Below are 11,746 nucleotides of genomic sequence, written 5' to 3'. Positions count from 1 at the left end.
TCAGAACAATTAGATGTGCAGTCTGTTTGGTTAGGAGTACAGTATCTTGTTGTTCCTGGTAAAGTTTTAGATCAATTCAGGACTCAGAGTAATTCACATTGAAACAAAACATCTGTTTTCAAGATGCATTCTCAACATTAAACCCTGCATTCAATGTACTTCCATCAAAGAAAAAATTACCAATTCCAGAATTTTTTTCTTTTTCGAGGTACTCCGATCCAAAATGACTTGCAAGAATTTTATGCATTAATAGAGTTTGTGAATCCAGGAATACTCGGTTCTCTATCCACGTATAGAAAGATATATGAGGAACCAATTGTCAGATCTAGAGAACCTTCAGCAACAGAGGTATTTGGTTAAAACTCCAGTTATAGAAGAAAATCCATAGTAAAGTGAAATTTGCATTCTCTAGAGTAAAGTGAAGCTCGGGACTGCTAATAGTAGCTGAAGCTTTTCACCTTCCTATTTGACATAAAGTCACTTGTTTTCCAAAGGGAGCAGGAGTACACACATGTTAAAATCACCTAATTTCGGCTGCCTATTAATTATCAGTCAACAATTGTGCTTCCAGCACCTGCGTTCCTGGAAATGCCATGTGCATTGCCATGTGACAATACTTCCTTCATTCATTCTTAGTTTCTCTGCAGTACTGCGAGGTCTGCATGCGTTCACTGCATCTCAAGAAATTCTAGAATATAATTCAAGCTTTGGATGTTGTCTGGGACATTATTTTCCTTTGTTTAAGACTTTAGAAACCAGACATAGAACTAAGCTAATGCAGTGGTACTGACTGAAGAATTGGTCGTTACAGTGCCATGTCAAAAAGTGGTATCATACTTTTAAATTGTTATTTAAATACCTAATTAAAATTATACAGAACATTGTTCTGATGAAATACAAGATTATAATTAATTTTGTGCTTTGTTCTTTTAGGAGGAAAAGGAATTAGGAGTAAAAAGAGCAGCAGAACTCACACGCCTCACTAGACTCTTTATTCTAAGAAGAACACAGGAGGTTATAAACAAATTTCTGCCCCCCAAAAAGGAGAGCATAATCTTCTGCCGACCAACAGCGCTGCAACTTGAATTGTATCGAAAAATGCTTAGTTCTCATGTTATTACATCCTGTCTACAAGGCAGACTAGAAAATAGTCCTCACCTAATGTGTATAGGTGCTTTGAAAAAACTTTGCAATCATCCATGTCTTCTCTTTAAAGCTATAAAGGTATATATTTGCATGGGGGTGTGTGCCTGCAATTAGCCATTTCAGCAGACACAGGTCACTAAAACTGTGTTATGGTCAATGTGCATGTTGCTTAAGGTCATTTCCATACTCTCATATACACCTTGCTCTAGGAAGTCTGCTTTCAAAAGCACAAATGTTAATAAATCTTAATGTAGTCAGGGAAGGTATCTCACCAGTTTCCTATTGCCTTATGCTGTTTTCTCTTTCTTAATGTATTTTCCCTCTTAGCCTTGACTCTGAATATTTGTAAAAATACATATAAATGTGATTTCTACAAAGAACACTGTTAAGTAGAGATTACTGTATGTACTTTGTCTACTGGTTTCTCTGAAACCTCCCTGTCCACATGATAATTTCACTTTTTCAAACTTAATGACACGGGGAGCTGCAGGCTCGAGATGTCTGTGATACTAGATATCTCCATTACCACTTCTCCTGGGACTGTATATATAGAAATGTTCTTATTCCTATAGGTAATTAGTATGATAGTTAGAACTTGGTAATAGTAACTTCCATGGCCTCTAGCTGATGTCCAAGTAAAGTGAGTGGAAATGTAAATCTTTCTTAAAAGACGTACTTCATCACTTTGGTGGAATATCCACAGTACAGTATCCCTGTGACTTTCAACACTGACAAGTAAAGTTCATTGCCTTTACTTCATAGTATTATAAGCATTAGAAACTTTTCATATGCAAAACCACGAGCCTTTATTAAATATAGGGATGGAAAGGACTGTATGTGCAAGTCATTTATTGCCGTTGTGGTTTTGGCATTTGAGTAGTCTGGCTTTTTCCTCCTTGTGGAACATTGATTTTCTAAGTACAGCAAAATGTTACCTATATTTCTGCTATTTTATTGGTTTTGCTTGCTAGCTTTTCTTCATTTCCAGTGGTATAACTGAATCTTAATGACAATATTTTCCTAAACAGAGTGAATGATTGGGAAGTTTCATAATAAGATACTGTGGGATTTAGAAAGAATAAACAGTGTATTGATTTCCTTCTCATTCCTAAGGTTTAGATATGTCTTTACTGTGGAAATACATTTGTGAGGTTGTTTAAGTAGAGAAGGTGTACACATTTTTCAGTTTTAAGTATTTCAACTTTCTACTTAGCTGCAAACAATGTCTTAGATTAGAGGGTGACTGAGTCACCCCAGGACAAGGGTGTAAACTAAAATAAACACTATAACTGTTTTAAAACTTTGCTTTCAATCCAGTGTTGGGAGGTTGTCATGCTCGTGCCGACATAATATATTGCTTTATGGCAGCTTTTTATGCCTCCTTTGTCTTTGTGATAAAAATATAGCAATCTTTAAAAGAATTATGTTAGAGGGGATATGGAATTTTAATCCTTTTATTTTCAATAGGAAAAAAGCCATGATCCTATGTCTGAGGACTATGATGAGTCCAGCCTCTATGAAGGTGTAACAGATGTCTTCCCACAAGGTTACACTTTGGACACTTTCTCTGAAACTGATTCAGGAAAATTGCAGGTGCTGGTGAAGTTGTTAGCAGCAATCCATGAGCTCAACTCTTCTGAAAGGCAAGTGTGAAAGAAAGGTAGAAGGGAGGTAATGGGAGTGACCTTCTGGATATTGATTTGCTTTTCAAATACATGGGAGTGTAACATTCAAAATAAAGGTATTGCAGCTGTTTGCAGGGGTGCCAAATTAATTTATGCATTGTACTCCTGGCTTTCTTGTTAAATTATGAACTAGAATTTGACATAATTTTTAAAGATGCTCTTCATATTTTTTCCAGATAGAGATACTTGTATTTTTTACACTGTAAAGCAAGTAAGATAGTTTGCTACCGCCCTTGTGCTGCATCCTGTACTTGCAGAGGCTTTCCAATGCTTTGTATCTTCTTGAGAAGATGTGTTAATCTATTAAATTGCACTAAAATATTTTCATTACTAGATTGTAAGTTATTTCCTCTTTAGTTATGCTTAACTGCTCACTGCTTGCTGCCTTTTCTAAAGTTCAGGGCAGCCACTCTCAACAGATGAACATGCCCGAATTTCCCCTGTGGTAAATGCCACTGACATGTAGGAAATCTTCTGTTTATTATGGGGTAATAGGATGCACATGATTAATTTCTGTGCGATTGCTGATTTGTGGGAATCTCACATGACCTGGTGCCCCAGGACAATTTTTTATGGACTCATGCCTTAAAGCCCAGCTATTCCAGAAGTATTTAACTTTTAACTTTTATTTCAACTCATGCTTAAATAGCACACACTGTAATTCAGTAGTGGGAAGTAACAGCAGCTCTCTTGACACTGATGTAATGGAATATGAAGATATTCTCTTTTTGCAAATCAGAAAGTTGAGCCTGTTGCTGGAGTTTATGTACTTAGCATCCATTGAAACGAATGTCAGCTGAATAGCTAAATGTACTGGCCTTGTTTCATGTAGGTCAGTGAAACCAGGGGTGTCAGAAAAATGCGCGTCTCCCTGTAGCAGTGCTTTAGGAACTGTTGAGTTGAGGCATTACTTCATGCCTTTAAGTTTTGTTGCTTTAATTCAGTGCAGTTCATGTTTATTTTTCTTTGGTTTCTCTGCTTTCATTGGTACTAAATAGTTTTTGCAATATACAGACTCAGTTCCAGTCCTAACCTGAAATTTATATTCTGTTTTTGAGTGAAAACAAAGGTGTGAATGTTGTGTTGATTGACAAAAAAAAGTCTTGCAAAGTCTTTACAAACAAGTCATGGATGTAGTTCAGTTGTAAAGTGTAATAATAAAAATATTCTAAGCCACTTCTAAAATGTTAATATTTTCATTTTCCCCTGAAATTATTAGTCTAGTTCTTCAGAACTTGTTTTTAATCAAAATTATTTAAAAAAAATAATGAAATGTATTACATTTAGTTTAGATTACAAAAGACCTCCAAATGAGATCTGGCAGAAAATGCTCTATTCTTTTACTTATGGCTTAAATTCAAAAGATATTTGTCTACTTAGTAGAATCATCCTCAGTATCTGGGAGGATAGCAATTCTAGATTTTCAGACCTTTGAAACCTATTTAGGCAAAATTTCAGAGAAAATAGACCAACATAGCTTGGTATTAGTGTAAGGTATCAGACTGATTTTGCTTTCTAAAAAACCCCAGTGTCTATCTTTCACTAGTCTTCATCCCCATTCTTTTCAGCCATAAAATGCAGGAAAGAATCTCTGCTTTCCTACTTGACTTTCATTATGATTTTTGTTAGAATTTTGTAAGTTTTTCTGTAGAAATTCATAGTAGCTTTATCAGTAAGTAGAGATATTTATATGTTATTTATTAGCTCCTACAACATCCTCTGCAAATGCTGTCTTAACAACAGTTATTTTGTATAAACAGAGATTTTAAAAAAAAATCTTGGTGATTGGTTCTGAATGCCTGCAATCTGTGCATTATGCCAAATTCTGTTGCAAAGGGAGGCATTAATTATTTAACATTTGAATGCTTGACAGTAGGTATAAGGCATCCAGATCTAGTATGTGCTTCTAATTAATAGGAAATGTTTTATTTAATAGAAAAAGTAACCTTGGGTTGATGTATAATTTTTCACTTTTATTTTCTTAGATGTTTTCAGTAATTTGTTATTGAACTTTAATTTTACCAAGGTTTAGGATGATGACTTTGTTCTACTGTTTGACAGAGTCGTGTTGGTATCCAATTACACTCAGACATTAAACGTATTACAAGACGTATGCAAACGTTATGGATACTCCTATACTAGACTTGATGGACATACTCCTGTCTCCCAGAGACAACATATTGTCGATACTTTTAACAGTAAATTCAGCCCAGCTTTTATCTTTTTGCTGAGTTCAAAGGCTGGTGGAGTAGGACTGAACCTGGTTGGAGCATCTCATTTGATCCTGTATGATATCGATTGGAATCCAGCTACAGATATTCAGGTCTGATAACAACTGTGTATGTGTGGGTTGGGATGGGCACCAAATGAACTCTTGACTGATTTTGAATTGCCTGGCTTTACATGTCTTCCTGCTACCAATTATCACACAGTATCTGGACAAGTACAATAATAAGGGAAAACTTTCTAAGAAAAGAAGAAATATTTCTCTGTCTTATTATATATCTTGGGATCATTAGAAGCTCTCTTGCAGTAAAAAATAAAAAGATTAAATTCTGGTTTCTTTGGAGGAGTGAGTCACGTATCTTCTTTGTCTCTTGATGTCTTTTTTATCTGGAGAGTTGCTGTGTTTCTAAAAGGAAAAGGAAAATGGGATTAGATTGCATAGCAAATGTTGCTGTTGATTTGCAATCCCTGAGAAAAAGGGAGAGACTCTGATCAGAATGGCAAGAATGAGAAAATCACATGGCAGTGATGCCAAAAGAAAGAAAAGAGAGCCAATGCTGCGCTATTCTTGTAAAGGCACTGTTGGCCTCAAGGGATTGTTTAGTTGGTGTAAGACTCTTCAGTTAAAATAGTCCTTAAAAAATAACAATTAAAAAAATCTTTTTTTGAACTCAGTAAGAAACTTTTTATTGTAGAGTAATGCTGTGTCCTTAATACCTGAAATAAGCTCTGATTCTTGGCCTTACTCCTCTTCCCAGGGTGAATCAGTACCCTCATGTGGTCACTTGTCTTGTTGCTTGAAAAAGTCTGCTAAATCAGACAGAATTGCTGCAGCTTGCCAGGGACTGCAAACTGTGTTGTGTGTGTTTGTACCGAGTATGTGGGTGTAACCCAATCATTTTCAGAAAAAAGAGATCATCTAGCAGCACTCAGTTTTACATTTTGTTTGTTTAAGAAATAAAGGAGGCGCAAACAACCATTTTTAGAATTTCGAAATAAATGTGAAAGTCACTTTTAAAGATGTATTGTAGCAAAAAAACCAATTTTGGAGATGGGGGAGAATGATCAATATTCCTGAAATATTAAATAGTTGTTAATGGTTGGAAAACAAATATGAAGAGAGGATTTCTTTCAGGAAATAATTGAAATACCTGCTTTCCTACTTTAGTATATAGAAAGGTAGGGAAGCATAAATGGCAGAAAGTAAATTATATTTTCAAAATAGTTTACAATTAATACCAGAAAACTTACACAATTGAAACACCTACTTTCCTACTTTAGTATACAGAAAGGTAGAGAAGCGTAAATGGCAGAAAGTAAATTATATTTTCAAAACTGTTTACAATTAATACCAGAAAACTTACACAATCACAGAGAGTTTTTGAGGAATGCATTATCCAGACAACATCTCTTTGAACAAGTGAGCAGAACTGGTAATTCAATCAGTGAAGGCTACAAGCTTTAGTTAAAGTATCCTTGTATAGCAGGCTGTTAATGCTCTTCATCTTGCTTTTCTCAGGCAATGGCTAGAGTGTGGAGAGATGGTCAGAAACATACTGTTCATATCTACAGGCTGCTAACCACAGGTCAGAGATGGTGCTCAACTTACTCAGAGTGAGACAGATGTTGACATTTTGTCCATAAAAGAAAGGGGGGAGAGTGTTTTTGGAAATAATTTGTTCTTTAAAAATACGTATTATTTGTTCTTTAAAAATATATATTTGTTCTGAGTTCAGTTAAGATGGAGACATCACATTGATTCACTTGCCTTTGGTTTGCTTTTTCTTAAATAACTGAAAATAGTGATTTAACATCTCCTATGTATATTGTTATGAAGAAATGGATTTGGCTTCTTTGTAAATACTGGTCAAAAATTATCCCAGTTTATCTGTTTTTCTTTTCAATACAGGCTCAATAGAAGAAAAGATTTATCAAAGACAGATCAGCAAACAAGACCTTTCTGGGGCAGTTGTAGACCTTTCCAAGACATCTGAACACACACATTTTTCTATTGAGGAGCTTAAAAATCTCTTTACTCTTCATGAAGATTCCAGCTGTGTTACTCATGACTTGCTTGAGTGTGACTGTATGGGAAAGATTGACCATCAAAGTGAGTTTGTTTTTCATTATCTCTAGCCACTGCTGAGGAATCCATTCTTAATATATGGTCTATCTCTGGAGAAAACTTTGATGCTCAGTAAAAGAGGATTGGAGGGGTTCATTATGGAATCTTCCATGTAGTGGCTGATTTATCTAATCCATAGGAGTCCTTCACGAAATGAGGTGAAGAAAGATTAATTCCTTGCAGTAACAACTAGTTCATTTATCATGCCTCTTAAGTCCTTGAATTAGCTATGTGCAAGTCAACTAATGATTTGTTACAACCGAATGGCACAATATGGTATTTTGCTTCAAAATATTCAAGGACAGTAATGAAAACCTGGTAAGGTTACCCAGTCAAGTTATAAAGCAGTTTATCTGAGGACAGCTATACCAGGTGAAAGTCTGTGCCAACTCTCTGTATATAAGCCTTCATTTCTGAGCTGTTAACTAAAGCTGATGCACGATGATTAAAATAGTTGAGACATGCTGGAAGACTTCCTGGCAGTTGTAAAGCCAAGTAGCAAATATTCACATCTATCCTTTCTGTAGGAACCTGTCTCATGTTCTTTTGGCATATCAAAGTTGTTTTCATACCTTGCTGTGTACAGGTATATAGGTTTAAGTTAGGAACAGGATTTAAAAAAATAAATGATCATAAGTTAAGTTTGCATCTTATCCATTTTGATTTTTATAGCTCACCTAATTTCTCGAAGGAAAGAGTGTCTATTGCCTGGATATATTTCTTTTTTGGGGCATGAAATATCCATGTACATTATTTACAGGTGTGATAGTGTGGTACCAATACCGATGTAGTCTAAATGCACACAGAAACCTCAATAAAAAGAACTCCAGAAGTGGGTGCAAGAGTGTGTGTTCTCAATAGACAGGAGCAAGAAAAGAAGTAATGCAGACCCACTACTATTTTGCTTGATGGTTTGCATGTTCCCAGGTAATAGGTTAGACTTGTGCTTCTTTCTCATATTAATCTACCCAAAATGGGGAGGACATGGCTAGTGATAGCACAGGGCTTCTGTAGCCATAAGAATTTGATTATCTTCTTTATTTTTGCTCCATATGCTGATTAAATCATCTTTGTATCTTCCTTTAATGATTGAAAAATTAGATATTCTGTTTCTGCATAAGTAATCTTGTAAAATTGCCATCCTCCACTTAGGTACTATTACAGGATCTGTGTGGGAAAGGCACCTTTTGTGTTAAATGTTAGCCACATTTTCCCAGTTGTATGCAGTGAGGCAGGTGTGGCTCCTGGAGTGCAGAAATCCAGAGAATATTTGTGTTTCTGCTGTGATGAACACTGGTGCTTATATTTTTATTTAGCAGCTTGCAATTGTCTTAACATCTTGACTTCTTACCTTGTGCTTTGAACACACATTGGTTCTATCAATTCAACCACAACATTGGCCTCTTGGATTCTGTGACTTTTTCAAGGGTAGGTCCTGGTCCCAGTGAACAAAACCCTTTGGCAGTAAATCAAGGAAAAGCCTGAAGGCCATTATTAGACTTAAGTGGTGGTAATGATTGAGTGAGGGGAAGGTTTGGTTTCCTAAAGAGCAGAGGACAAGCTGTCTCACTGCCTCCCCAGTCAAATTGTTCTGAGTCATGGTCTCATGTTTGATCACCCCAGAATGCAGATACCTCTGCAAAGGTCTCTTTGCCTTTCCTTAGAACAGAAAACTGTCAAATTAGTGCATCAAGGAACCAGATTCCAGGTTATTGGGGGTAGATTCTGCTGCACAGACAAGCCAAGAATTTCACTGATTTGTCTCCTCCATATCTAGCAAGTATGATTCAAAGATAAACTAAAAAGGAGCCAAACAATGTAATACAGGTCTCACAACCATCATCTCCTGTGGTCCATTCACACTAGGGTCTTCTTTAGAAAACTTGAAAGGAGGAAATTTCCTGTGCATGGATCATACTGATGGGTTGCTTGCTATTCTGCTGGCCTTCAGATCAGCTACAAAGCTGTAAGCCTATTGTTTTACTTGATCATAGGGTACTTTAGGAGTTAGGAATGCAGAGTCTGTAAATGCATCCATTCTAAATTTTCTTCTGGCCAGTAAAAAAATATATTTCAAATGTACTTCAAATGTCGTATGTCAGTCAAAAGGAAAGTTTTGTGTATATGAGTCTTTATGGGCTCTCAGAAACTTTAAAAAACTCAGGAATACTCTGAGTCATGCTGCTCACATCACTGGTCTTTCCTAAAAAGCACATAATACTGCTATGAAAATATTTGGTGACAAGTTTTAAACCAGTAACAGTAATGATGCAATTTTTTTCCATACAAAATTATTTCTTCATGTATCCCATGCATCAGATGAATCATAAAACCATCAATGTGTGATGTGCACTGCAATGACCTGATACTATTTGGAGCTTTAGGATCCTACGTTAAAAATTAATTAATCTCTCTGTGCTTCACAGCAATAGTCTTTTCCTTACTGTGATATACAGTATTGTGTATACTGAACAACTTGGCATAATCTGGATGTACAGAGTGTACAGATCTAGTGTGCTGAGTCAATTAAACTGCTACTCAAACTATTCTTAGCTGGCTGGAGTGATTCCTCTGGGAAGAAATTGAAACTAGAGTGAATTTTGCTGCAACATACATCTAGATTCAGATTTACTTAAAGAATGGGAGCAGGCCAAATGTCACAGAATTAGGAAGACAGAAGAAAGGAAATTGCCAGATAAGATATTTTCTTTCCCATCCATGTATAAAAGGATTTGTCTTTATGCTAGCATATGGTGATTTTGATAACCTCAATCACTGAGCAAGAAACAGCCTTCCCCCTCTTACTGTGGATATATGTTTGGGTTTTGTTGATACAGAATGATTATATGTGCTCATTTGTTATCACCAACTGTCTTATTGATTCACACTGAAATTTTCTGTCCTAGTTTTCTCTGATTAGTCTACTGCATCATTTTTTTCAGATACTTCCTCAGAAGAGCCTCCCATATCTAGAAGCTGCCAGCTTGAGCAAAACCATGGGAAGCCTAGTTCAAAGAAACCACTTTCCATGTCACAGTTGATGCAATGGAAGCATTTCTCTGGGCAACATCAGACTCTTGCTGATCCTTTCCTTGAAAGGATAAAAGAGAATGTTTCTTTCATTTTCCAGAATGTAACCAATTCTACTTCCCCACCTAATAAAACTTAAGTGTCTTTCTCTACCACTTGCATCCTCCTTGTCATAGGCCTTGTAAACAACTGGTGTGCAGTTACCTATTGTTCTTTTTGCCCAGTTATGTTTTGTGTGTTTCCCTTGAGATTTCTGGGTAAATGTGATTCTTGGTGTTTACACAAAGTTACAGTTATTAGTAAGTTAATCATACTTGCTGTAATTATAATACAGATTTTTAAAACTAACTTTGCTTTCCAGTGTTCTATTCCTGTGATATCATAACTAATAAGATTGTTTTTATGCACATTCCTACTGTAAGTCTGCTTTGGTTTGTAGTTTTCATTTGATCATAATGATTTATGGCTTGTAAAGCTGGCAACTCTTCAGCTGAATTTTATAAATTAGTCATGCTATATGCATGTATATGCATGTATATCCATGTCTTGTTAACAAGACTCTGGTTGGATTTTTGCTGTAACAATGAGAAGTTATCTATCTGTATAAATGCAGCTTTATAACAAGGTAGATGTTTTTTTCCCTTGAATTTACAATTTAATGAATTTCAGAGCAATAGTTACTAATGTCCAAAAATCTGAGGCAACGTCTTGATACTGTGTCAAAATATTCTGAAATTCTCCTATTGCTTTTACTTGGGAAAATAAACTTTATTTCTCAGACATACATAGTATGGTATTATCTTCATTTTGTTAACTCCTTTAAGGGTGCATCTTGCCAAACACTGAAGTACTGAGCATTTTTATGTTATATTCTTTAATGACTGTATTTCCCTTCTTTGAAGACACAAACATTCGAAATCAGCTTGTAGTTTTTAGGTGAAGTACTTTGAAAGGCCCACAAGAGCAGAAGAATGGATAATTTTCAGAAATACTGCAAACTTACAGAATTTGAAAGACCTTGAGCAAGAAGAGGGCTCCATTGTCATAATCCTGCATTGTGTCACATGATGATATTTGGTATCTGTGGCAACAGAGCCTAAAAGCCCAACCAAAATTCAGAAAACATTTAAAATTATTGTCTGTGTTATTGTTAATACTCCATCTTTCCCTAGACTGTCAATGAAGTCACAGCCCATCCTAACCCATCATCAGACATTTTCCATGCATTTTAATGCAGTTTTGGTACTTGAAAGCCATGTGCACTGACCTCTATTTGTCATCCATATTTATTTCAGAGGGTTTTTTGAGTTGCCTTTGACTCTAATGCTGGATGACACCAGGAAATAATGAAGACCGAAGTGAGAGAATTATTGAGAAAGTCTTAAATTCTGAACATCTTTTTGGCATGCATGTTGTGTTCTTGGTAATAATTAGAATTATGCTAATAGGTAGTTTGAATCTTTAACATTTTAGGTTGGCTGCTAAAGAGCCTGTTCTTCACCAGGTGTGTGGTGGTGTGGTGGCCACGCTTATC

At 35.8% G+C, this 11,746-nt stretch overlaps 1 protein-coding gene across 3 annotated transcripts in view; it reads left to right on the top strand.

Moving 5' to 3' along the window:
* Positions 1 to 10,998, top strand: part of RAD54B (RAD54 homolog B) — a 66,629-nt gene extending 55,631 nt beyond the window's left edge. For all 3 annotated transcript variants that reach the window (XM_042035940.1, XM_042035939.1, XM_042035942.1), the window contains 7 exons: positions 209 to 348; positions 934 to 1,224; positions 2,614 to 2,789; positions 4,893 to 5,154; positions 6,577 to 6,643; positions 6,967 to 7,167; positions 10,125 to 10,998. In XM_042035940.1, coding sequence (XP_041891874.1) covers positions 209 to 348; positions 934 to 1,224; positions 2,614 to 2,789; positions 4,893 to 5,154; positions 6,577 to 6,643; positions 6,967 to 7,167; positions 10,125 to 10,351 — 1,364 coding nt within the window. In that variant the 3' untranslated portion in view covers positions 10,352 to 10,998. The remainder of the gene's footprint in view (positions 1 to 208; positions 349 to 933; positions 1,225 to 2,613; positions 2,790 to 4,892; positions 5,155 to 6,576; positions 6,644 to 6,966; positions 7,168 to 10,124) is intronic.
* Positions 10,999 to 11,746: the final 748 nt, after the last annotated feature.

This window comes from Corvus kubaryi, unplaced genomic scaffold, assembly GCF_017639235.1.
Source record: "Corvus kubaryi isolate FWS band 111438036 unplaced genomic scaffold, C.kubaryi_AGA036_p1.0 37385, whole genome shotgun sequence".
NCBI lineage: Eukaryota > Metazoa > Chordata > Aves > Passeriformes > Corvidae > Corvus > Corvus kubaryi.
The sequence above is the reverse complement of the archived record's forward strand: the minus strand, read 5'-3'. Positions and strand labels throughout refer to the sequence as shown.